Source organism: Arvicola amphibius, chromosome 10 (assembly GCF_903992535.2).
Source record: "Arvicola amphibius chromosome 10, mArvAmp1.2, whole genome shotgun sequence".
NCBI lineage: Eukaryota > Metazoa > Chordata > Mammalia > Rodentia > Cricetidae > Arvicola > Arvicola amphibius.
This window is the reverse complement of record NC_052056.1, coordinates 120527601-120553886: the sequence shown is the minus strand read 5'-3', so window position 1 is coordinate 120553886 and position 26286 is coordinate 120527601. Positions and strand designations below refer to the sequence as shown.

General features: G+C 52.7%; 2 protein-coding genes across 3 annotated transcripts; one reads left to right on the top strand and one right to left on the bottom strand.

Moving 5' to 3' along the window:
* C10H12orf43 (chromosome 10 C12orf43 homolog) lies at positions 1–5938 on the top strand. The gene is made up of 6 exons (XM_038344727.1): positions 1–148; positions 3083–3125; positions 3278–3376; positions 3542–3615; positions 4299–4389; positions 4747–5938. The coding sequence occupies exons 1-6, from the start codon at positions 1–3 to the stop codon at positions 5072–5074; spliced, it is 783 nt and encodes a 260-aa protein (XP_038200655.1). The 3' UTR covers positions 5075–5938.
* Positions 5677–26286, bottom strand: Hnf1a (HNF1 homeobox A). 2 transcript variants are annotated; one of them, XM_038344705.1, is made up of 10 exons: positions 25756–26280; positions 18663–18862; positions 14558–14744; positions 13952–14193; positions 12566–12717; positions 12266–12467; positions 11454–11645; positions 8813–8931; positions 8587–8731; positions 5677–7370 (listed from the first exon to the last, which is right to left on the bottom strand). In XM_038344705.1, the coding sequence occupies exons 1-10, from the start codon at positions 26082–26084 to the stop codon at positions 7243–7245; spliced, it is 1896 nt and encodes a 631-aa protein (XP_038200633.1). In that variant the 5' UTR covers positions 26085–26280; the 3' UTR covers positions 5677–7242. The 2 variants fall into 2 exon arrangements, with proteins under 2 accessions (XP_038200633.1, XP_038200634.1); XM_038344706.1 differs by lacking the exons at positions 5677–7370; positions 8587–8731; positions 8813–8931 and adding an exon at positions 8958–9593 and having other exon boundaries at positions 25756–26286.

Sequence of the window (26286 nt, the reverse complement as noted above, 5' to 3'; positions counted from 1 at the left end):
ATGGTGGCGCCCGGTGGTGCCATGAGCGATTCTGAGAGCTGCAGCAGTAGCAACAGCGAAGCAGAGGAGCTGGAGCGATGCCGCGAGGCGGCGATGCCCGCCTGGGGGCTGGAGCAGCGCCCGCAGTGGGCAGAGAAACCTAGAACCGGTAGGGGGCTCTCCGGAGAGCGGGGTTCTTCCCCTGGGCCCTGGAAAGGATGGATGGTGGGTAGGAGTCGCGGCCTCTTTCTGAAGTTCCTGAGACCAATTGGGGATCAGATTCACGCGGAGGGCGCTTCCTTTATTCCTGCGGAGGCAGCTGAGGGACCTAAATGTCTCCTGACTGCGCTTTCCTGCATGTGTCCTTACTGCCATTCTCTGGGCAGGTAACCATGATTGAGATGCATTCCCGTCCTGTAGTCTCAGAATCCTGCCTTTCCCGGCTCTCGCATGCTGCCCCATTCTAGGTCACAGTGACTATCTAACCGTGAATCCCTAGCAAACTGGAAATGAATCCGAAATCTGCCAGTATAGGGATTCTTAATCATGGTTAGAGAATCCAACAGGTCCCATGATTTGAAATAGGAAAAAATACTGCATCTTTACATTCATTATATACTAAATGAAATTTAACATCTTTTTTTCTCATCCGTGTGAGCAGCAAGCCACAATCGTTTGACAATACCTGCTACTTTGTTGCAGCAAAAGTCACCATACTGTTATAGCTCTCCGGTTACAATCTTTTGCAGATACACTGAAGTGTCTTGTTCACAATATAATGTTGGAAAGAAATCATTTACACCCTTCTCTACTTTAACATTCCTGCAATCTTTAGACTCATTTCTAGATCAGTAGATGGCAATTGCCACACAAGCCTGCAACTTGTGTGGATCCTCAGTAGCCATTGTGGAAAGAGAGAATTGACTCCCACAAGTGAGTCAGTTCCTAAACACCAACCTACAGCGGTAAACATTTCAAGTCTAGGAAGGGGGTCGACATGAAAACAAAGTGTATGACACCAACTGTGGAAGCTGTTCTGTTTAGTTTGTTTTGTTTTGAGACAGGGTCTCTCTCTAGTGGCCTGAATATCCTGGAATTCACTATGTTGACCAGACTGGCCTTAACTCATAGTGATGTCTGCGTCTGCCTCCTGAATGCTGGGGCCAAAGGTGTGCATGTGCGCTGCCATAGCCTTTAAGAAGTGAGTGATCTTTAGCCGGGTGGTGGCCGTGCACACCTTTAATTCTAGCACTCGGGAGGCAGAGGCAGGTGGATGTCTGTGAGTTCGAGGCCAGCCTGGCCTGTAGAGCGAGTTCCAGGACAGGCTCCAAAGATAAACAGAGAAAACCTGTCTTGAAAAACAAACAAACAAAAAGTGTTCTTTAAATTTTTTATTATGTTTTATTTTGTATGCGTGTACTCATGTGCACATGGCACACAGGTGCCACAGTACACATGTGGAGATCAGAAATCCTTTCTCTCCTTTTACCATGATCCGGGGGCTCAAACTCAAGTTGTCAGGCTTGGTGGCAAGTGCCTGGTGAACGGACTTACCTTTGCTGGGAGGTGATTTCCTCAGTTTATAGGTGTAAAAACCAGAAACTTGGGGAGTTAAATGGCTCACCCTGGGTCTGGAGATTGAGCCTTTTTCTGTGCCCTGGGAGGACTTTGCCATTGCTATAATGAGCACTGCTCTTCGTGATTTCATGTTAGAGAAGACAGGTGTCCATCTCCCACACGTCCACATCCAGGGGCACCTGGCTTTTGAGAGTGCACTGATGTAGAACAAGTGTATCACTGTGAACACATCGTGACATAGACACAATGGTGGCCCTGGAGCTAATGCTCCGGAGACACAGTGGTGGCCCTGGAGTCAGTGCCCCACGCTCTGCATTGTTCTGAGAGCCATCAAGTGTCCATTCTATTCACTTTGTCCCATGTCCACATCTGAATCTCAGGGCATCGCTCAGCATCTCTCAGGGCATCTCTCAGCATCTCTCAGGGCATCTCTCAGCATCTCTAAGCATCTCTCAGGGCATCTCTCAGCATCGCTCAGCATCTCTCCCACACCCGAGCCCACCCCGCCATGTAGACTCCATCATTACACTGTCTGTATTCAGAGTCCTCAGTGATACGAGCAGATCCCCAGTCTGCCCTTCGGCCCTTTGGTCTCATCCTGCTGAGATACACTATAAAAACCTAAGGCAGTTTATATCACTGGAGGCTTTGACTCTTCCACTGGCTCGTCTTTCTCAGAACTGCAGCCCTCACACTGCCTTCCTGGGAGGCCTGGGTGATATAGCTCCACAATCTATCTCTGCTCCTCTCCTGGCCACAGCAGCCTCTGGGTGGCTTTCAGCACCCCAGGTTCCTGCCTCTGCAGGCTTGCTTCCCCCTGCCTGGAAGACTCTCTTAGATCTCTGTCCATCGGTTACCCCGCAAAGCCCTCCTTGCCCACCTGTGGAGGAAGAGCCTCCCCACACACACCCCACACTCCCTACCCCTGTGCACTGTGCTCGCCTCTCATACACTGCTGCTATTATCCAGTTTGATATCGTGTTACTGCCGTTTATCATCTGTTTTCACCAGGAATGTAAGTCCTCTGAGGACACCGACGCTTGTCTGAGCTGTACGGCGGGTGGGGCACCTGGTTATTAATAGCCATTCAGCCATTCATCTCTCTGCCCACCATCGGCATCTTCAATGATCAGCACAAAAGCCAGTTTCTTCTTCCACAGCCTACAGCCCCATATAGTAGACATTCAATAAACAATAATCATATCACACTAGGTTTGCTTGTTAAACATTAACAGGCCTCCGGAACCAGATGACCTATACCCGCTTTCTAACCCCCATTACATCAGCTATTAGCCATGTGTGATCTCAAGGCTAACCTGGGCTATGTAACAAAATCTGGTTTCAAAAAAGGAATTAGTTTTTAGACTCTAGCCATATTGTTTTACATGTCTCTGACCCCAAATGGAAATGGGCGGGGCCGGGGACGTCCTTGAGCCATATGTGTAAATCATCTAAAATGTACCTAGCCCACGTCGCTATCGTCCACTCTGTAAACTAAACGCCTCTTTTTTTTCTCGCTCCACAGATGCTGCAGGTAAACAGGTACCAGCATCCCAGCCAAGCCACAGGTACTGTGCTTCAGATAGAAGCTTCTGAGTCCCTGTGTGTTCCAGGTGCTAGGCTAGGCGGCAGGGTGGCAGCAGGAACAAGACACGTGGGCCCTCTCCTGTGGAGGCAGCTTGTAAGCGGGCAGGAAGTGATGGCCTTCCGTATGTTACAGGCGCGAGGTGAACAAGCATGACGAAGATGGCAATGAGCTTCAGACCACACCTGAGTTCCGAGCCTTTGTGGCCAAGAAGCTGGGAGCCATGCTGGACAGGTGAGCTTGAGATCCTCTCGCCTCACCCTCCCAAGTTCTGGGGTTACAGTCTTGTGCCCCAAACCCAGCAAAAGAAAGAAATAAAAAGTTTTAGATTTAAAACCAAAAGGTACTTTTGTTGCTACCCAAAATGTCATCCTAAGTCTTGCACCTCCTCTCCCTTAGCTCCATCACCGTCTCAGAAGTGTGGAAGAAGCCATGCAAAGCAGAGGTGCAGCCCGTGGCAGAGGCGGAGGACGGTGAGTCCTTAAGGTGCTGGTGGACACTGCCCCGGGGAGGTCCGCCGTGTGCACGGAGCGCCATGGGGCCAGCCGTGCAGGGGGCCGGTTTCTTCTTATATCTGCTCTCCCCACACTCTGAGGCAGGCATTATGGCACCCATTGCCAGAGTGAGCTAGCTCCGAGAATCCTCACTTGCCCTGGTACCTGCAGGAGCGTTTTCCCTTCTCGTTCCACAGTCTTTCCTGCCTACTCTGTCTGATCCTGTCCTATATTTGAGCCTCTTTGGAGGCTGCCACCGGTGAGAGACGCAACTCCTGACTTCTGGAAACTTCTGAAGGCCAGGTGTGGTGGCACACACTTTTAATCCCTGCGCTTGAAGTAGAGGCAGGTGGACCTCTGTGAGTTCAAGGCCAGCCTGGTCTGCGTAGCAAGCTGCAGGACAGCCAGGGCTACATAGAGTGACGCTGTCTCAAAGTCCACCAGAAGCTTCTGAAGCTTGCTGTCTGGATTGGCAGCCAGTGGCTGGGTGCCCCTTAAGCCCCCTGTCCTCTCGCTCCACAGGAGAGCAAGCCAGCCCTTCCTCAGACAAGCCTCAGTTTACACACACATGGCAGGGGGGCCTGTGGAAGACTGTAGCCTCAACAGCTGGATGGGTCGGTGCCTGCTTCTGTGATTGCTGACTCTTTCCCCATGATTCTTAGGCTTCCGCCTTTTCTTCACATCTATCCCCGGAGCCCACAAGAAGGAAGCTTCTCCAAAACCCTGCCGAAAACGCCAGCCCCCCAGCTCCAGGTAAGAAACCACAGCCTCTCCTGGCTGATCCTGTGAAGTAGCTGAGTCAGGTCCAGATCAAAGGAAGAAGCCTATCAGATAATAGGGCAGTGTGCCCCAGCAGGAAATGCACAGGGTCTTCTAGGGGGGGCTAAGGGTCTCCACACGTTGTGAGTAGCCATCTTGGGCCAGATTCCTTCCTGTATCATTCTTGCCTCCTGTTTGGGTGCTGTCAAGGTCCTTGTTGTAGATGGGAGTACTGAGGTCAGAGAGTTAAAGTTACAAGATGACAAGCTGACCTTGGAGCCTGGTCTGGAGGCGACAGGGTAGCTGCGAGTCCCATCCAGTCGCCTGCTAATCCAGCTGCTCTCCCGGCAGCAGTGAGGACAGTGACGAGGAGTGGCAGCGGTGCCGGGAGGCGGCTGTGTCTGCTTCAGACATTCTCCAGGAGTCAGCCATACACTGTGCTGCCGAGGTGGAGAAGGAGGCGGAGAAGAAGAAATTGAAAAAGAAAGCCAAGAAGAAGGCTGACATTGACTTAACCGGAGCCACAGGCCTGAAACAGGTAAAGGAGGCAGGCAGCATCAATGAGGACCCAGCATCACTTGGGACCAAAAAGAAGAAAAAGAAGAAAAAGGCCAAGAAAGCCAGGGAGGCTTCCCTGAGCCTACCAGCAGGGTGTGCAGCAGCTGGGCCTGAAGACTGACTCCAGGCTGCAGGCCTATGGCCACCCGCTCTTGAGGATGAGGCGCATGTGGAGTCCAGGCAAAGCTAAGCCACTCTCCAGGTCCAGCACCGCCTCCACCCACAGTGACTTTAGCTGGGCTTGCCCACGAGTCCGAAGGAGTGGATGCCTGAGCAAGAGGGTGGGCTTGTGGTTCCAGAACATTCTATTACCTCAGGACGGAGGGCGCTTCCAGTTTTTAAGACTGAGTCTTAGAGTTTCCATCTCCCCTACCTGCCCAGCCAGGTGTGACAAGTGATCTTTAGAAATGAGGGGAGGGGTCTCCAGGGCACTGAGGCCCAGGAAAAGTTTTGTGCCCTCCCCGCCCACACAGACTCAACAGCATTGCCAGGAAAAGAAGGAGAGATACCCCCTCCTTTTTTCCCCAGAATTTTCTTACTCCAAAATTTTTAATATACCATCCATAAAAACATGCCTAAGTCAGGTCAGTTACTGCATCAGGTGCAAGAGTACTGGGGACCTAACTTAATTTAGGGTACAGGCGTGGCTGCAAGGCCCCAAGTAAGTTCTGTCCCCAGCACCAAAGAGAAAAGGGAAAATAAATTATCAGGTGACCCAAGATGTAGCCTAGGGACTGCCCCTGCTTGGTGCTGACCCTCTCTGTTTTATTGTTTGTCTGAAAGAGTTTCTGTGTAGCTCAGACTGGCCTGAGGCCGCCAGTCTCCTGCTTCTGCCTCCTGAGTAGGGAGACAGGAATGTGCCATCAGTGCTGTGGTGTTTGGTGATCACGCTTACTCGGCAAGTGTTCTACCACTGAACCACATCCTCAGTGCTGAAAGTTAGGGGACATTTTAAATAAAAACCACATGTGGGAGCCTCCCATCCGTACCCCCAGATCTGCTTCCTCACCCCCAGCTTCAAGACTCCAGGAAACGGCACCACGTGCAGACTAGGTTCCTTGCAGTGAATCTTCTGCGAGGAGGAGGTACAGGCTCGGGTGGTGTTTCCTCGCCTCATTTCCAGTTACACAAGAGAAACAGACGTGTGACCATGTGTCTCAGGGCTGTCTATACCTCAGGACCCTGGCCTGTGCCCAGCTTCCCTCCGCCTTCCCTCCGGCTGCTGAAGGATAAGCCGGAAGCTTCCATACATTTTTCTTTGACTTTACTAAAAGTTAAATAAATGTACAGGCTTGTCCATAGCTGACTGTAAGCTGCAGAGGACACTGGCTCTCTAGGCTCTTCAGACCCAGACAAGAGCCCCTAAGAGCCAGATCCTCTGCAGTAGGCCCAGGGAGATGAGGTCACGTGTGCTCTGGGTTCTCACAGCTACCTTGCCCCTCACAGTCACACTCAAGACCTCGGGTTCCTCAGAATGGCTTTCAGCCCAGGCCATGTAGGTGGTTTCTCGGCTGCTTTCAGCATTTCTCCTCCAGACACTGCCCAGATTGCCTTCTGAGTTCTGCCTCCCTTACACCAGGAAGAAAGAGTTTTCAGGGCCCTAAAACCAGAGGAGCTGCTGGCCCAGGACATGGCGAGTCACACATCCTAAGAAACAGGGATAGCAGCCCCTTTCTTTGGAGGCAAGAAATGAGGCTGGCATCAGAAGACATGTCCATCAGAGGGAGTAAAGGAGATCCTGGAGCTGGGAGGGGGTGGCTCAGTTCCAGAGAGCCTAGAAGAGCCCTTCGTGCCTTCCCCTTAGCTCCCAGGCCTCACAGAATAGCCACTTGGAAAATGGCTGTTTGGGGTGGGGCTAGTGTTCCACAGATAGGAGCTGGCTCACTGGCTGGAAGGAGCTGGCGCAGGGTGGAATGGACTGGGGATGCACCAGAGACAGAAGGGCTCAGCACAGATCCTGTGGGGGCTGCAGGTCTCTGACTAGGGGTGCCAGCATCATGGGCTTCCCTTTTCTGTTCTAAGCAGCTTCCAAAACACTTCCCAGATCAGGCTGTCTTCCAGCCCTTTGTGGTCCCCTTCTCAGCTGAGATAGCAGAGAGCCATCCCTTTCTGTTGCTGGAGGAGTAACCATGGGATGAAAGCAAAGACTTCTGGGAAGGCCAGGAGCCTATGGTAAGAGACACATGGCAGGCTCAGATGTCCTCCAGGCAGCATGGCCGATCTCTTCTCGCTGTCTATGTAGGCAGTGCAGGCTCTGGGGACCCAGCTCCTGAGAGACAGTCACCATGGTTACTGAGAGGAGGAGGCCATCTGGGTAGAGATAAAAGTCTCGATGACACCATGGTTGGATGGCAGCAGGTGGCTATGCCCGTTGGTTGAGTCGGAGCTCTGGTACAACACCAGGCTGCTGGAGGACACTGCAGAAGCAAATGAGGTCACTGGCTGTCAGCCAAGTCCCCTCTGACCTCCACCCCACCTCCAGAGGTCAGAAGGCAAAGTCTCACTTTCTGAATCACAACAGATTCTAAGAGCCCAGGTTATCCCTCTCCCCTCAGGGCCCACAGGAAGCCTCCCAGATGCTGGGCTGAGTCAAACACTAATGTGGCTGGAAAAGTTTTTGCATTAATGGGACTTGAACCCAAGGTCTCATGCTTGAATACAGCTCCTCAGAAGGTATTTTATAGATGTGGTTAACAGTGAATTGGCTTTCAGTAAAAGAAGTTACCCTTGACCATGGGGGCTGGACACATCTAATCAGAGCCTTAAACTAGGGAGGGAACTGAAGCTTCCTGGAGAAGAAATTCTTCATTGAGGCCGTGTTTCCTCCTGCCTGCTGCTGTCCCCAGTGCGTCCCAGCCTGTTGCTGGTCTGCCGGACAGATGGCAGATGCACTTGGCCTGCAGCTGTGCTCCACGGCTCCCTGTACACAGTGTGGATACGATCGACGCTGTCTCGAGAGATCCCAAAGTGATGGAAGTGACAGACCGAGCCCTGGGGCTGACCTGAGCCCAGCCTACCTGCCACCGTCACTGTGGGAGACAGTGTCTCCGGTAACTGCCTTACAGCCGCAAGGGCCAGGTGGGTGGAGAACACCCCAGACCTCAGCGCTGTAAGCCCAGTAGGCCGAGGGATGCGTGTCCGTTCTAATGTAAGAACGTGAACCCTCCCAGCTCCCAGATGAGGCCAGAGTAAAAACTGAGTTGTTTTGGGTCTTGTTTGTTTTGTTTTGTTTGTTGTTTTGGTTTTTCGAGACAAAAGTTTCTCTGTGAAGCCCTGGCTGTCCTGGAACTCAGTCTGTAGGCCAGGCTGGCATGGGGCTCACAGAGATCTACCTGCCTCTGCCTTCCAAGTGCTGGGATTAAAGGTGTGACTGCCACACCCAACAAAAACTGAATTTTTAATTCTGGCCACTCGAGGAATATTAAACACTGAGTCCTGGGGTGATGGCCTGGTGGGTAGGAGAAGATGAGGAAGCTGATAACTTCGTGTTAATCCTGGGACCCACGTGGTAGAAGGGGAGAACTGACTCCTGAAAGTTGACCTCTGACCCCCACACAGGAGGCACCCCCCACCCACCCTCAGTCCTTTGCACACACCACCTCACATCCTACTGGGAGACAGCAGACCGCTCACCGGTGGGGCTGGTGCTGAGGCGATGGGCCGGCTGCAGGTGCTGGATGCTCGAAGGGTCCTGGCTGGGGATGTGGATGGTGGTGGCTGGGGATGATGGTTCATGAAGCCCAGGCTCGCTGGAGGCCTCTGTGTCTGAGGTGAAGACCTAGGCAACCAGAGTAAAGCCCTGAGCCCATGGCAAGGAAGTGTGGAGCTTCGAGTGGGGCTTCAGGAGGCAGGGCCTTACCTGCTTGGTGGGCGTGAGGCTGGCAAGGGCGCTGAGGTTGGTGTCTGTGATGAGCATGGTCTGTGGAAGCAGGCTTGTGTGCGTGTACTGGGCCACCTCGGGCTTGTGGCTGTAGAGGGCTGAGAGGAGAGGGCACAGATGTGGCTCCCTGGACCCTGCCCTCAAGACAGGGCCCTATGGGAAGTGGGCATGGGGCCTGATGGATAGTCTGAAGGGGCAGTGCTTGGGGATCCATCAGAAGAGATGAACCCTCTGTCTTCCCATTATAGGGACCTGCTCTGCTAAGCTGGCTGGGGAGCAGCCAGGGGAAGGCCCAGCACCAACGCCAGCTCATTTTATGTTTGTTCCCCCGTTTCCCCAGTGGGCCTGTGCTAAATACAGCTGATGTATTAGATGCGGCTGCTGCTGTACTAAATGCAGGTGACACTGTTGTACCAAGTGCGGGCACTCTCTAGTACTGTGCTCAGTATGCTATGCTGAGCAAAGGGACCACGGCGAAAGGTGCTGTAGCATGAAGCGCAGGTGCCCTTGTACCAAATGCAGGCCTTGAAGGAAAGACACGTGGCCTCCATCCAGATGAGCAGGCAGAGGCTCTGTCTCCAGGGCTCCTCTGACACGAAACGGCTTCACGTCTAGCCTCTCCAGGAGACTTGAACACCGGCCCAGCACAGAGTAATGCCGTACTCTCCCAGGAACTCCACTAAAAGCAGGGCGCCCACCACAGCAGAGATTCAGCCTCACACAAGTCCATAGCCCGTCTCCATGCTGAAGTCTAAAAGGTCTGAACCCAAAGCATTGCATAAGTTTGGCCCCATGGCCCATTTGATAGGCTACTTTAGGCAGACCTGATGTGAGGCTGTGTGTGTGTGAGAGAGAGAGAGAGAGGGGTGGGGGGGGGAATATTTTAAGGTGTGTTACTTTTGTTTATGCTATGGAGAGTTTGTTTAATGATGTAAAGATGTGTTGCTTTTGTTTATGCTGCATCTGTTTAACTCTGGAGCTATGATTCTTTGCATGTCTCAAAGACCTGCTGGTCTAATAAAGAGAGCTAAACGGCCAATAGTGAGGCAGGAAAAAGGATAGGAGGGGCTGGCAGGCAGAGAGGATAAATAGAAGGAGAAACAAGGAAGAAGAGGAGCAAGTACAGAACCAGTGAGGAGGACCTAGGGGCCAGCTACCTGGCTCCCCAGTCACCCAGCCACGGAGTAAGAGTGATCTGGGCAGTGGTGGCGCACACCTTTAATCCCAGCACTTGGGAGGCAGAGACAGGCAGAGCTCTTGTGAGTTTGAGGCCAGCCTGGTCTACAGAGCGAGTTCTAGGACAGGCTCCAAAGCTAGAGAGGAGCCGTGTCTCGGAAAACAAAGAGTCAAAGTAAAATATACAGAAGAAAAGGAAAAAGCCCAGAGGCAAAAGGTAGTCAAAATAATTTAAGAAAAGCTGGCAAGAAACAAGCCAAGCTGAAGTCAGGCATTTATAACTAAAAATAAGCCTCCGTGTGTGATTTATTTGGGAGCTGGGTGGCAGGCCTCCAAAAAGTCAAAGAGTGAAGAGTAAAAAAAAAAACCCACAACATGTCCCCATGTCTGTCCACATTCGAGTGTAGACATGTGAGGCCAGGTAGATCCTCAGGCTCAACCCTCCCTCTTTTGAGGACGCTCTCCCACTTGCCTGGGGCTCAGCAAGCAGGCCAGATTGGCTGTTCTGAGCCCAGGGATCACCAGTCAGTCTCCACCTCAGCTCTGGAGTTACAGGAAGCACACACTGCCATGTCCCACGCCCCGTGGAGTTAACAGAAAGCACACACCACCACATCCCAAGCCCCGTGGAGTTAACAGAAAGCACACACCACCACGTCCCGAGCCCCGTGGAGTTACAGGAAGCACATACTGCCATGTCCCACGCCCCATGGAGTTACAGGAAGCACACACCACCACGTCCCAAGCCCTGTGGAGTTAACAGAAAGCACACACCGCCACATTCCATGCCCCGTGGAGTTACAGGAAGCACACACCACCATGTTCCATGCTCTGTGGAGTTACAGAAAGCACACACCGCCATGTCCCACACCCCATGGAGTTACAGGAAGCACACACTGCCATGTTCCATGCTCTGTGGAGTTACAGGAAGCACACACTGCCACGTCCCATGTCCCGTGGCTTCTGAAGGATGCCTCTTCAGCACTTGACCGAGCTATTTCCCCCAGCCCTGCATGAATCCTTGGTCTACTTCATGTAGTTCCCAACTGTAATTGCACAGCTAACAGTGCCCTATGGCAGGTGCTGCCCATGCTGGCCTGGAGTAGTATGTAACAGATATAGCCACAAACCAGCCTTCTGAAAGTGGGAAAGTCGTAGGCTGAAGTATGCGCAGCCCCGAGGGCCTCAAAGAATAGCTGGTAGCCTGCACCCCAGCGCCCAGACAAACAAGGCTGAGAACGTGACCAATGGACACCAGCATTGCACACGTTGAGAAGTTCACACTGGCTCCTGTGCACGCACACACATACACACACACACACAGGTTGGTGGCCTGTAGATACCTGCACCACACACAAGCAGACCACAGCACCTGCCCTGTCTTGTGCCCACCCACAGCCACCCTCTAGCCCACCTCCCCTAGGCCAACATGGGGGATGCTCACTGTGGGGGCTCTGCAGCTGGGCCATGGTGGCCATGAAGGGGCTCTGGGTCACGTGGCTCTGTACAGGGGGCATGAGCGGCTGCTGGTAGGAGGGGTGCAGTGGCTGGGAGAACTGGACCGGCTGCAGGGTGGTCAGGCTGCTGCCCATGCTGTTGATGACGGGCACACTCTGTGCCTGAGTGGAGGCCAGACCTGGTGCAAGACAGGCAGGAGTCAGCCAAGCCTCACACCCGCCACTCTGTCCGCCCTAGACCCGGACCCTCTGAGGGACACCCTCCAGGCCTTTAGCTGGTCTGGTGGGAAAGGCAGGCTGGGAGTGGATTAGATATTGTCCGACTGGCTTCCCTGGAGCCCTGGAGGGTCCACTGCAGTAGCAAAGCGCCTGGCTTTGCTCTCCACTCCCCTCTCCTAGCAGTTCCCTGTCTTAGACACTGGGCAGTTCCTGCATAGAAAGGGCTTGAGACTTGAAAAAAAAAGCCCAAATCCTAGAAAACATCACACAATGCACCCTTACTGCTTTCAGTCTTCTCAGACGGTAGGGTTTCCGTGTAATCTCTACACTGTGCCTATTGGTTCTGTTTGGGATCATGGGTGCCTAGATACAGACACTCAGAAGTAGGAATCGGATGTATGGATGGATGGACGGATGGACGGATGGGTGGATGGGCGGATGGGCGGATGGGCGAATGGGCGGATGGATGGGCAGATGGATGGGCGGATGGGCAGATGGGCGGATGGATGAGCCCCAGCAGCTCTTTCCAGATCCCAAGCTGCAGGAGGCACAGGGGCCCCACTCACTCCCACCTGCTTACCAATGACCAAGGTGGAGGCGCCTGTGTTAGTGAATGTGGAACCCAGGGAGGCAGGCTCCCCAGTCCCAATGGTCATGACCCCAGGCAGCGAAGCCATGATCAGGTTCTGCGGCTGCTGGTTGAGTCCTGGAGATGTCTGCTCTAAGCTGTGCAGCGCTGTCAGGGTGCTGACTGGAGGCAGGGGACCCCCAGTGGCTGAGACCTGGGAGAGTAGGTCCAGGTGAGTTAGAGTGTCCCCACACTGTCTCCCAGCCACAGAGATGGGGCTAGGAGGGGTCTCCACACAGTGGTCTCACTCACCAGCTTGGCCTCAGTGCTCAGCAGGCTGCTGCTGGGCTCCAGGCCTGTGGGGGACACTTGGTGTAAGGCCGTAGACACTGTCACTAAGGAGCCGCCGCTGCTTGAGGGCACCTCGGCCGCCTCACTGGTTGCAGGCTGTCCATACCGCACGCCTGGAGTGGGGACATGTCTGGCCTCAGCACCCCCTTCCCTGTCCTCTCCTGCCCCACAGACCTCGCCACACCAGAGCTGGTTTTCTGGCAGCCCGGCTTTCCTCCCATGCTAGCCGCTCCCAGGTCTTTTAATTCACGGTCCTGTGTCACCCACTGCCTGGTGTGTCTGGCTCTGTGTAGAAGACTCAAAGAACAAAGGGACTGAGCCAAATTGGTGCTCATAGAACTTAATGGAAATGAACTGAGTTGAGCAGAGTGGACTGTAATTGGCCAAATTAAATTAAATCTCCTTAAGTGGCACCAGAAATGAGTCGAGCTGGATTGAGCTTTTGCTGAACTGATCAAAATCCAATTGAAATGGACTAAATCAAATTGAGCTTTACGGTCAGCCCCTTAGCCACAGGTGCAGCAGCCTCAGATTCAATCAAATGTTAGATAAAAAATATCTGAAAAAAAATCCACATTCGTACTTAACAGGTGCAGGACTGTTTTTCCTGGCAGTAGACCTCAGCCAATACAGTTAACTGTCTGCAACATAATTACCCGGTGTCGGATACCTTAAGTCATGTAAAAGTGATTCCGTACACCGTAGGATGCGCGTGGTGAGAGGGAGATACTGTAGGACCTGTCTACAGGAGGTCCTGGCACGGCTTCCCAGGCTCCAAGGGATACGCTCTGCATAATGAACTGGATCCCGTGGAATTAGTTTGGTCAAACTGAATAGTTTGCACGGGAGTTGGTGGATTAAACTGATCTGAACACAGCTGAGTTGAGCTGAAATAGTTTCTTAGTTCATAGATCCACAGTGGTTGTGTTGTACTGAAGGATCCGGAGGCGAGTTAGGCTGGAGTCGGGTGAGCAGCGTGGCACGGACGGGGTTTTGGTGAGTGCGTGGGGTGGTGTGAACGAGTGTGTGGGTCCGGCTGCCTCAGGTGGGTGGAGTACACAGTGTGAACTGGAGTGAGGAGGGAGAGTAGAGCGGGTAAGAAGGAAGTGGGAGGAAACGGAACAGGGAGACTGAAGTGGACGCAGTGAGGTGGGTGGGGGGAGTGGTGGAGCGCAGGCCGAGAAGAGAGGATGGAGCACACGAGACACAGTGGAGGAGTGGAGCGCAGAGTGTTTGGAGTGGTTGCCACCCCGCGGCGGGGGAGGGGGGGTGGAGCCCTCTGGCCCTTCTGCCCATCGCTTTTCCTCTTCACTTCTTTTCCCACTTTCCTCCCCCAAAAGCACTCACCATGGACCTTACTGGGGGAGAGGGCGGATGTGGGCAGGCCAGGGGAGCTGTGGGCTGGCAGCGCGGGGCCTGGGCCTGGCCCTGGTGGGGGCCCGTTGTATGTGTCCATGGCCAACTTGTGCCGAAAGGCTTCTTCCTTGCGCCGGTTGGCAAACCAGTTGTAGACACGCACCTCTGTAACAAGGTTGGAGCCTAGCCCCTGTGCCTGTGACGGCGACACCCCCCTCTGGATGCACTCCGCCCTGCAAAGATGGTACCCATGAGCCTCCAGGCCAGACTCAGAGGAGGGAGGAGATGTTGAGCAGTGGAGTCCACCCTGTGCTGAATTTGACAGACCCAGAGTACAAAAGCAGTCCTGCTGTGTGACCTTGGACAAGGGACCTTAGTCAAGAAGTGAACAAAATAGAGGAGATGATAGGAGACAAGTGACCCCCCCAAGTGTTGCTCGGGTGGGTGGGGGATGCCGAGAATTCAATTCAAAACAATGGGAAAACTGACTCCTCTCAATGGACAGCTAGAGTTCTCCAGCGAGCCCCCCGAGAACCCAGAGACACCCTCCCTTCCCCGGCTTAGCCTCAGCCCTGGCTGGAACATCAATCACCCTACCTATTGCACTCCTCCACCAAGGTCTCCCGCTCTTCCTTGCTGGGGTTCTTCTGCCTCTCGTAGGCCTGGAACAGGATCTGCTGGGAGGCTGGGCCCCACTTGAACCGGTTCCTCCGCCCCTTTTTGGTTGGCAGCTCATCACCTGTGGGCTCTTCAATCAGTCCTCCCTGCCCTGCGTGGGTGAACTCTGTGGGGACAGAGAAAGGTGAGTAGGGCGTTGACCATGCCCACCTTCACTGTCAGCTCACCTGGCCCGCCCCACCTGTCTTTGCCAAGGTGCTGAGACAGCAGTGGCAGCTGAGACAAAAGTCATCTAATCTGAACTGCAGCTGTGAGCCAGTCGGGAGAGGGCTTGCCTAGCATGCGTGAAGTCTGAGTCCAACTCAAAGTCAAGCCCCATCCACTGCTAAAAGAGGACTTGGTGCCCTAAGTACCAGCACTCAAGAGGTAGAAGCAGGCAGATCTCTGAGTTCAAGGGCAGCCTGCTCTGTATACCAAATTCCAGCCCAGCCAGGGCTACATAGAGAGACCCTGTCTTAAAACAAGCAAACAAACCAACCAACAAGCAATTAACTTGGCATAGAGTGCAACATTCTGCACAGCGTGGCCCTTCACAGCCACTCACGCTGCCTCTGAGGTAACCATCTGTGTGGCCCTTCACAGCCACTCACGCTGCCTCTGAGGTAACCATCTGTGTGGCCCTTCACAGCCTCTCACGCTGCCTCTGAGGTAACCATCTTGCTTCTGTCCACACTCAACTGAGTGGCCACAGGAGCCTGGACTAAGACCTAAGGTAGCAGATGCTATAGCTTGGCCCCTAAACCTGGAACACTTTGTCTATTTTTAATATTTTTATTTGTGTCTGCATGTCATATGTGTGGGGTGCCCACAAAGGCCTGAAAGGGTGTTGCAAGTGACTGAAACCCCTCATGTGGGTGCTGGGAATTGAACTAGCGTCCTCAGGAAGAATAGCATTTCTTTTTCTTTGAGACATGGTCACGCTATGCAACTCTGTCTGTCCTAGAACTTGGTGTATAGACCAAGCTGGTCTCTAATTCACAGAAATCTATATGACTTTGCTTCATGAGTTCTGGAATTAAAGGCATGCACCACCACACTGAACCTAAACATGTACTTCTTAAAAATAAACTCCAATAACTATATGATCAGATCAATGTAATGAGTTACCAAAAAAATTCAAGTTAAAACCACAATCCAATATCACCATGTGTACATCGTGGTGAAAATGAAGAAGACCAACATTAACAAGTGTTGACAAAGATTTGGAAGCCCCTGGAATGCTGAGACCCTGTTGGTTGGAGCACAAAATGATTGGGCAGGGATCTACTAAGACCTACTAACTCTGTAGCCAATAAAATTGTGTGTACATCTTTAGCAAAAAGCACAAGCAAAAATATTCAGAGCAGTCCAATTCACAGAATCAAAAGAACAGAAGCAATCCAAATGTTCACTAGAAAGGAATAATGTCAGCCAAAAGTGGTGGTGCGCACCTTTAATCCTCTGCACTGGGGAGGCAGAGACAGGTGGATCTCTGTGAGTTCAAAGTCAGAGAGAGAGAGAGAGAGAGAGAGAGAGAGAGAGAGAGAGAGAGAGGGGAGGAGGGAAACAAAGCCAAACCAAGCTACTAAGTGTAGGAAAGTCTGTTAAGGCCCTGGAGACAGCCATGCCTGAAACAGCCCTGAATTGCTCACATTCATGAGTCAATAAATTCCTTTCCTAAAATTCTTAAATCGGTTTCCTGAGAGAGCTCTAATGCTTTGGGCTCATCTCGAATATTCTTCTCCCATCCTTCAGTTTTTCCCTTAAAGTTCAAAACTCTGGACTGGAGGCTGGAGAGATGGCTTTAGCACAGGTCCCTCTTCCAGAGGACTAAGTTCCCAGCACCCACGAGGGGCTCACCACCATCTGTGGCCATAGTGCTGAGGAATCCGACGCCCTCTGGCCTCCCTCTGCAGGTGCCAGGTACACAGGAGGCACACAGACTTAACTTATGGTGGCAAAACACTCTCTCTCTTACACACACACAAAATAAATATATAAAATGAAACCAACCCCCTCCTGGCTGTATGGAAGGCTCAGGGAGCATTTCCAGCTGGGGGCAGAAAGACTGAGTGCCAGAGGGTGAGGGAATTTTCTGCGAGACTGGGTCTCTTAGGGATGTCAGAGGTTGCGCCCAGAGTCTCACCAGGACAATTGCCAAGATGAACTAAACAAGGTCAACAACATGCCAGAATGTGTGGGAGAGAGGTGCATAGGCCTAAGCTCCACACAAGATCTAAAGGCAACTGAAGGCTGAGAGCGGAAGAGATGGTCCTCCCCAGGGGGAGTTGGTCCTCCCTAGGGAAGAGCACACCAATTGGACATCCAGTACCAAATGGTCAGCCCTGAAAACATGCAAGTAACATACAGACTGAGCAGGTTCTATTTAGGGACATATGTCTATACACATACTTTAAAAATAAAGTAAGACAGATCTAAAAACAAAACAAAAACCTCCATCATGGGATCTGGGGGTCCAGCCCAAGTCACTGGGCGGCCAGCGCTTTACCGCCAACCATCTCATGGCTGTTCAGAAACCATTTTTCTGTTATTGTTTTAGGTGGGTTTTTGTTTGTTTTGTTTTGTTTTGTTTTGTTTTGTTTTGAGACAGGGTTTCTTTGTAGCCCTGGCTATCCTGTGGCTCACTCTGTAGACAAGGTTGGCCTTGAACTCAGAGATCCACCTGCTTCTGCCTCCCAAATGCTGGGATAAAGGTGTGTGCTGTCATTGCCTGGCTTCATCAATGATTTTAAAAGCACTTCCGCTGCACACCAACATCCCACATCTAGGAACTTTTTCTATGTGGATGTCCTTTGCAAAAAATGGATCATGAGAGCATATCAGAAAAAACCCTAAGTGGCACAGACTGCTCTGAGAACCCTGAGAACGAGTGATATCAAATTGGATGTAGTGGAACACACTTGTAATCCTAGTACTTGGGAGGCTGCAAGACCAGGAGTTCAAGGCCAACCTGGGCTACAACCCTGTCTCAAAAGTAAACAGAAGGCTGGGAACTTAGCTCTGTGCATGATAGAGCACATGCCTACCATGTGTGAATCCATGAGTTCAATCCCAAGTATGAGAGAGAGAGAGAGAGAGAGAGAGAGAGAGAGAGAGAGAGAGAGAGAGAGAGAGATCAAAAGCTCAGCGATCTCTAAGTCAGCCTGTGGGTCACTATCCCACAGGGGTTGCATATCATAATTTACATAATGATTCATAACAGTAGCAAAATTACAGTTATGAAGTAGCAATGAAATAATGTTATGGGGGGGTCACCACAACATGAGGAACTATATTAAAGGGATGCCAAGTTAGGAAGGCTGAGAACCATTGCTTAAGTAATGGGTGTACCCCTGCCTCTGAGCCTTTTCATGCTGTGCCTCTTGATTGCGACACCCTTCTTTATACCTCCGTAGGGACACTTTAAGACCTAAGGAGTGGCCATGCTGCTCATGGGACCATCCTGAAACCTGAGCTAGAAGGGCTTCCTCTTTCCCCTTCACAGTCTGCTCACCATTTTCCTCAGCACCGAGCCCAGCACACAGTAAGGGCTCAATTAATACTATTTTTGGGTTTTGTCATTAGCATATAAAATCCATGCCTTTTGTTTTGTTTTGTTTTTCGAGAGAGGGTTCCTCTATAGCTTTAGAGCCTGTCCTGGAACTAGCTCTTGTAGACCAGGCTGGCCTCGAACTCACAGAGATCCGCCTGCCTCTGCCTCCTGAGTGCTGGGATTAAAGGTGTGCACCACCACCGCCCCAAATCCATGTCTTACTATATCATAGTGATCTCTCTTGTTTCCCATTGAGCAGTGTGCTCCTGGAAGGAGAGATACAGTTTATTTTTCTGCAGATCCTGGGTACCAACCCTGCTCCCTTCCCTCAGTGCCTCGTGGAGAGTGGGTGGTAAATTTGGGGACATCCTTCTGTCTCCCTCTCGGTCTCACTTGTCTGTGTGATGGGGGCGGCGACACTCCCACCCCACTATGAGCTGTGGAGAGCTGCAGGCCCTGTCTGGGAGGACACAGGCTGGGGTCATTACTTACGCTGAGCCACCTCTCGCTGCTTGCGGACGTACCAGGTGTACAGAGCAGCTCGCTTCTGCGTCTTCATGGGGGTGCCCTTGTTGAGGTGCTGCGACAGGTGGGACTGGTTGAGACCGGTGGTGTCCACCACCTCCCGCTGTGGGATGTTGTGCTGTTGCAAATAGGACTTGACCATCTTTGCCACGCGCCATGGGTCCTCCCTGGAATGGAGTAAGGACATGGTCTGCTCAGTGGCCCTTCCTGACACTTCAGGTGAGGCTGGGGTCCTACGGACTATGGCTCTGCTCTGTGGGTAGGACCCGTCCTTGGGTCCCATACTGGGATACATGGATGCATGAACAGATTTCCACTGGAAACTGCCCGTCAAGTAGGGAAGACCCTCAACCTGTGACTCCTTCAAAGTTTCTCCCCTCTTCTGAACCTGCTCATGAGTGTGTGTGTACACGCACGCACACACATGTGCGTGTATGTGCACACGTGCCACAGTAAGTGTGTGGAAGTCAGTTTTCTTCTCCCATCTTTCCATGGGTCCTGCAGCTCAAACTCAAGCCACCAGGTTTCTGCAGCAAGCACTTTTACCTGCTGAGCCACCTCATAGACCTTGCTCAGTGAGTTTCTTTTTTTTTAAATAGATTTATTTATTATATACATAATGCTCTGCTTGCACACGAGAGAAGAGCACCAGATCACATTACAGATGGTTGTGAGCCACCACGTGGTTGCTGGGAATTGTCCCTGGAAGAGCAGCCAGGACTCTTAACCTCTGAGCCATCTCTCCAGCCCCTAGTGAGTTTCAAGGGTAGGAGGAACTGTATGGTTCCCAGATCCCAAAATGGCCTGGCATGGAGTATGTCATGGATGACATACAAGTGAATGAGTTGATGGATGATGGAGATGGGTGGATGGATGGATGGATGGGTGGGTGGGTGGATGGGTGGGTGGGTGGATGGGTGGGGGGTGATGATGGGTTGTGGATGGTTGGGTGGGGTGGGTTACATGATGGGTGGTGGGTGGGGAGGCTGGATGGTGAATTGATGGATGGATGGGTGGGTGGTGGATTGCTGGGTGGTGGGTGTGTTGGTTGGATGGGTGGTTGATGGTGGGTTGGTGGGGGCTGCTGGGTCGGGTGGGGTGGGGTGGGTGGTTGCTGGCTGTTGGTGGGTGTGGGGCTGGCTGGCTGGGTGGGTTGCTGGGTGGATGGCTGGTGTGGTGGGTGGGTGGATGATAGATAAGGTTGCTTGGGTAGATGGATGGCGACCTGTCTGGTTGTTTGGCTTTTGTTTTTAGACAGTTTAACATGAGCTAGAGTTAGCCTGTAGCCAGGCAGTGGTGGTGCAAACCTTTAATCCCAGCATTTTGGAGGCAGAAATGGGTGGATCTCTGAGTCTGAGGCCAGCCAGGGCTTCACAAGAAAACCCTGTCTAGGGGTGGGAAGGATTGGCCCGTAGGCAAGATTGTACAGCATTTTCTTAATTAGTGATTGATTAGGGACCAGACTTTTGTGGGTGGGCCACCCCTGGACAGGTGATCCTAGGGTGTATAAGAATGCAGGCTGAGGCCAGGTAGAGGTGGCGCACGCCTTTAATCCCAGCACTCAGGAGGCAGAGCCAAGTGGATCTCTGAATTCAAGGCCAGCCTGGTCTGTATATTGAGTTGCAGCCCATTAGGGCTGCACAGTGCAATTCTGTCTCAGAAAGTAAAAGGAGTAGGCTGGGACTTGCACAGAGCCAAAGCCTCCTCTGTCCACTTTAATCAGCTCAGGTTGCAGCAGGGCGCCACCTAATGGCCGCTTTACTCAGAATTTAGATAATAGTAACGGGTTGAGTGCTGAAGCCGGTACACTCTTTTCAGTCCCCAGCAGGGTTGGAACTCAGTGACACAGACGACTGGCTGCATCTAACATCCCCAGCTGAAACCCTCCCCCAGCACTCTGAAGCCGGCCCTACAGTCCCCATCCTTCCTAAAGTCAGCTCTGTTTAACAGCCTGGAGAATGCGGATCTCACAGGCAGGGCCATGGCCGACCAACCTGTGGGTCATGACCCCTTTCACAGGGGTCCCCTAAGACCCCTAGAATAGAAATTGACATGAGTATTCATGAGAGCATCAAAATCACAGCTATGAAAGTAGCAGTGAGCATAATTTTACGGTCAGCACGAGGAACTGCATTAAAGGGTCGTAACATGAAAGAAAGTTGAGAACCACCAGCTTACACCCTCTTCTCCCTCCTGTTAGCAGCAGGGGCACAAAGAAAGTGGACAGAGTAATTGAACCACGCACAGCAAGGAAATGAGGATGAATTCCGGGGTCACTGGGAGCGGCCTGCTTCTCAAAGCGAGCCCAGGAAGTATGTTCCATCTTGACTCTGGCTCTGCCTCTGACAAAGCTCAGGTTCAGAAAAGGGAAGCCTTGTCCTGGGCTGATGTAGCCAGGGCTCAAGGATGCTTCCCATCGCCAGGGACCCCACCGCACACTCCTTCCTGCCTCCTTTCTCACTCTGTATTCAGGGTCCTTGGAGTCTCACCCCTCCTCCCTTCCCCGGGTGCCAGTCAGGGCTGGGAGAAGCGGGGACAAAGTCCAGCTTGTGCTTCTGCAAACATATTTATCTGGTGGCCTCCCTCCTCGGGCAGGGGCAACCCTCGCCCTGCTCTCCTCCCTCCCTCTGGCCCTCACTACTTTTTCTCCTCCCTCCTCTGCAGGGAGATGGGCCACCTGACTCTCAGTCCAGGTCTCTCTCTCTCTCTCTCTCTCTCTCTCTCTCTCTCTCTCTCTCTCTCTCTCTCTCTCTCTCTCTCTCTCTCTCTCTCTCTCCCCTCTCTCACACATGTGTACAAGCATATACACACTCAACACACTCATTCTGACTCTTCTGAAAGAAGTGAATGGGTTCCCAGTGGGGATGAAGACTTTGGGGGCAGAGCCTGGCCCACTTAAGGGTTCAGTATGTGGAATGATATTGTTATAATCGTCAACATCACTGTGGTCCTATGTACCCCTGCCCCCACAGCAGAACCCGGAAGAGTGGAGCTCTACCCTCATCTTATCTCCCTATTCTGGAGTCAAACAGGTATCTCCAGTGTTGGGCATTTGGCTGTCTGGTATCCAGACCATGGAGCTAAGAGGCTAGCCTGAGGGGCCACTCCTCTGGAGAGGAAGCCAAATTCTTAATAGGGGGAAGAGGTCAGGTTGAGATCTGAGGACGAGTCCCAGCTCGGCTACTCTCTCAGTGGCCTTGCAATGTGGCTTAGTATCCATGCCCCCCATTTCTTCATATATAAAGTAGAACTAAAGATAGTTCCTGTTTCTCAGGCCAGGGATATAGCTCAGATGGTAAGCACTTGCCAAACGTGCACGAAGCCCTGAATTCAGTCCGAGCATCACGTAAAGCTGAGTGCAGGTTTTAGTGGCACACCGTTAATTAGTGTTCTGGAGGTGAAGGAAGAGGCAGGCACTCTGAGTTTGAAGCCAGTCTGATCTACAAAGTGAATTCTAGAACAGCCCAACTACACAAAGAAGCCCTGCATAAAATAATAATAATAATAATAATAATAATCACAAAACAAAGCAGGCATAGTGGCACATGCCTATGATCTCAGCATTTGGTTGGTAGAGGCAGGAGGATCAGGAGTTCAAGGTCACCCTTGATATATCAAGTTTGAGGCAAATCTGACACTTGAGACCCCATATCAAGTGCGTTTGTGAGAGTGTTTTAGAAATTGTCCAGAGGGAAACCCAAGTTTAATACATCTTTAAACCCTTTGTGAGGGTTTTGGTTTTTGTTGTTGTTGTTTTGAGACAGGGTTTCTCTGTGTATCTCTGGCTGTCCTGGAACTCACTCTGTACACCAGGCTGGCCTCGAACTCAGAGATCCACCTGCCTGTGCCTCCTGACTACTAGACTGAAGGTGTACAATGCTGCCCCCATTGCCTAGCATCCTCTTGGGAGTTTTAAAGTCCTGCATGGGAAAGGATTTCTGGTCAAGCTGAACAGCAGGAATGATTGTGGGGTGGGATGAACATGCAGAGACAGGCTGGGGGCGTGGGTAAGCATGCAAAGACAGACTTGGGACTTAAGAGTGCTGTGCAGACATGGGCTAAGCCATCTCAGGCTCAAGTCTGGTCGTACTACATGAGTAAGTCATTTTGCCTCATTGAGCCTTCCTTTGCTCACCCATGAAAAGGGACTACTCATGTTCCAGGTTCCATGCTGATTAGCTGTGTGTCGTGCTATTGACCTGGTGACTGAGCATTGTCCTTACTGTTCTTCAGAAGAACCTGGGACTTGAGCACAGAACCCACCTTGCTGGCTGGAAAGGGACAGAGCTGGGATAGGAAGCAAGGCAGGCCACTGTCCAGTGAAGCCTCCTGCATGCTGCCCCACTGCTGTGCTCCCAGCTAGAAGAATCCTACCACTGCTTGACAAGGAGGGAGGGTCAGGAAACAGCAGGCTGGGGTTTAAGCAGTTAACAGCCCAGCTGAAACTCTGGGTCCCAAATGCTCCTCTAGGAGGAGTAGGAGGTGTCCTCAGGGAAGGCTAATCTCTTGCTGGCTCATGCCTGGAGTGTCAGGGCTGGATGGGGGACCGGGGTGAATGATGACCTCACAAGCTTTTCCCTGGAGATGACAAGAAATGGACACAGAGACAAATAAAATAACTAAAGGGTTAACTGGAGAGAGTAGGTGGACACAGTGAGGGAGAGAAAGTGGGGTACAGCCCACATGCAGAGAGGAGCTAAGAGCCAAGGAAGAAGCGGGGCAGGAGGGGGTGGTCCTGAGAAGGAAGACCAGGACAGGCCAAGGTCATGAGGTAGAAATCAGCTTGTGCATCCAAGGCCAAAGTCAGCATCACAGGTACCAAAGAAGGGATAAAGAGGGTAGGGAAGCTGGTGGGAGGGGAGTGAGGCTGGGGGGGTGTGTGGGGAGGAGAAGAACTAGAACCAAGGCAGAGAATTTGCCTTCATTCCCTGTCTACCATGTGGCAAGGAGGCAGGGGAAGGAAAGGGACTTGTCCAAGGCCACACAGTAGAGATCTGAAGGACAGAGACCTGAGAGGAGAATTGGGGTATCTGCAGTGGCCTCATGCATGAGCAGGTGGGGGTCAGACCCCAGACCCACCCCCCATCTTTCAAATGTAGGTCTTTGAACCAACGGCTCCCATAGGGAGTTGGTCCTCACCACCCCCTTTTCCAGCCTCAACTGCCCCACTGCCCTGGCCTTTATCAGGCAGGGGTCCTCCAGCCTTTCCCCAGAGCTCCCACTCCCCTGTCCTGAAACTAGAGGTCCCACTTTTGTCCCTGGGACATTTTCAGGTCCCCTTTGTTACCTGAACAATAAGTAACCCAGGTAGTTAGTTATAAACTCCGCAGGAACAAGGAGCTGGTTGATAATTTATAGCAACATCTCGAATTTAAATGGAAAGCAAATAGCACGCTGTTAGCATTAAAGAAAACCAACCTGGGAGAGGAACTCCAACCTCCTCCCAGCTCAGCCTCTGTCCCCTGCCCCTTCTCCCAGCTGCTCTGAGACCCTCTCCCTCCCTGGCTCCTCTGCTCTCCCAGCTTCTCCAGCCTATCCCTCCTCATCCTCCCTGCTCTCCCTCTCCCTGTCTGCTTCCAAGACTCTGCTGGCCTCCAGGGAGCACTTTGACCTCTGCTCAGCAGCTCTGGACCAGGCCCCACTCCAGCCTCTACTTCCCCCACCATGGGGGCTGCTGATCGAGGGGTCCCACCTACCCAGGTAAGAAGACCCTTGGAACCCCTGTCCCCTGAGCCTCACACCTGAGCCCCTAGTCCCACCTGGGGCTCCTGAACAGGTCAGGCCCAGCCCCACCCTATCCAGGTTCCTTGTGCCCTGGGTCTGGCAATACTTGGCTCTTTGCCCTTCCCCTGCAGAGAGGCAGCCCTTTGCCCTCTTCTTCCTGCCAAGCCAGGGGGCCTGACTGCTTCCCTGCCCCTTGCCTAAGGCCCAGGGAGGTTCCCCAACACTTCCAGGAATGCTGGGCTCCACCAGCCCTCTCCCACCCCAAGACAGGATCAGGACCTTGGACAGAAAAGAGGCTGCTTCTTGAATATTCTCCAGAGATTGGCCACAAACTCCTCAGCTAGCCCTTAGGCCCTTTTCTTCATAGCTCCTGCCCCGGTCTGAGTCTGAGCCTCAGTTTCACCGTCTGTGAAGCTGATTTGGTAACAGCGTCCTTCTCGGGGCTCATGTCCATATTACGAGAATTTAGGCACCATGAAACTCCACAGAAAGTAGCACGCGGGGAGATACTCACATGAATTGTGGAGGCTTTGGGAATGGAGGGGGGTGTTGTTCCCCACAGCCCCTAGGTCACCCTCTCTCCACCCCCTACTGGGCATCTCCCAGCCACCATCCCGACAAGTTAATGATCACAGGCCTTATCAGAGCCTTTCGCTATTTATAAATTTATAAAACAAAAGAAATAATAAAGGTGCATGGGTAATTAGTAACCAGGTCAGCTTTGCTGAGGAGAGGGGAGGCATCAAGACTGGGACCCACCCGGCACTCCAGGAGATCCCAGACAGCAGATGAGGGGGTATGGTTTGGGGAGGCCTCCAAACCTGCTATCTGGCCAGGTGGGTGGGGGCGCGTGGCTATGCAGGGAAGTGGTCGTCCCTAGGCTCCATCTGCCTCAGGTAAGAAAATCCCCGGCTTACCCTGTCAGATGTTTAAGGCCCTGGTGCGTCAGGAAATCCCCTAAAATTCCTGACCTCAGCCCGGTCTCCTCAGAGGCTTTTTGCTAAACCTGGGGTATGACCACCTAGCAAAGAAGGTAGAATTTGTAGGAGCGCAAATGACCACAGCGGCTAAAGAATTCTACCATTCTGGTTCCTTTGTCCTCCGTTTCAAAGTGACCTCGGGCCTGCGTGCACCTCCTTTCTAAGGACCGGGCTGCAGAAGGTCGCTCAAAGATATGGGTTTTATGGGACCAAGCGGAGGATAGGTCCAGCAAGAACCCCTTGAGCTCTCTCCCCTGAGACCACCAGCCTGAAGGCCACAGCTCCCGAGGACTCTAGCCGGGAAGTGGGCCGCTATGGACTCCTTTCTGGGTGCTGGGGACAGGGTGGGGTCTTACTGCAGAAGTGTCTCCACCACGGCTTTCTGGTGAGCTGCCTCCTCCGGGCTGAGGTTCTCCAACTCTTTCAGAATGGGTGGCGCGAAGTCTTCCCCATCGTCATCTGTGTCATCCTCCGAGCCACGCGTCTCCCCCAGGCCATTGGGCAGCTCGGCCAGGTCCCCTCGACTCCCACCGCAGGACTCCCCCTTGTCCAGGGGACCATCTCCAACCATCAGGTAGGGCCCTGGCTGCTCCCCCAAGGCCTGAATCAGAGCCTCCTTGCTCAGGCCGGACTCCAGCAGGGCAGCCAGGAGCTCCGTCTGCAGCTGGCTGAGCTTAGAAACCATGGCTCCGCTGCCACCAGGCCACGCGGCCCAAGGCCACTGAGCTAGCCGCCTCCCCCACCCGCAGCCGGTGTCTACTTGCCGGCAGGCTGGCAGTCACAAACCAGGCTTGCTATACCCACTGCCCCCCCAAATCCCACTAGTCAAGCCCCGTGGGCACCCCCAACCCCCAACCCTGGCCCCAGCGGCCAGTGAATCAGGGCCC

Bases quoted from the DNA above. Each gene is read 5' to 3' on its own strand.
- C10H12orf43 (XM_038344727.1), top strand. From the start codon at position 1: ATGGTGGCGCCCGGTGGTGCCATGAGCGATTCTGAGAGCTGCAGCAGT. The intron at 149-3,082 runs GTAGGGGGCTCT...CTCGCTCCACAG, and splicing joins GGCAGAGAAACCTAGAACCG to ATGCTGCAGGTAAACAGGTA. The intron at 3,616-4,298 runs GTGAGTCCTTAA...CATGATTCTTAG, and splicing joins CGTGGCAGAGGCGGAGGACG to GCTTCCGCCTTTTCTTCACA.
- Hnf1a (XM_038344705.1), bottom strand. From the start codon at position 26,084: ATGGTTTCTAAGCTCAGCCAGCTGCAGACGGAGCTCCTGGCTGCCCTG. The intron at 12,718-13,951 runs GTGAGTGCTTTT...TCCCCACTCCAG, and splicing joins CTCCCCCAGTAAGGTCCATG to GCGTGCGGTATGGACAGCCT. The intron at 8,932-11,453 runs GTGAGCATCCCC...CTCTCCTCTCAG, and splicing joins CCAGCTGCAGAGCCCCCACA to CCCTCTACAGCCACAAGCCC.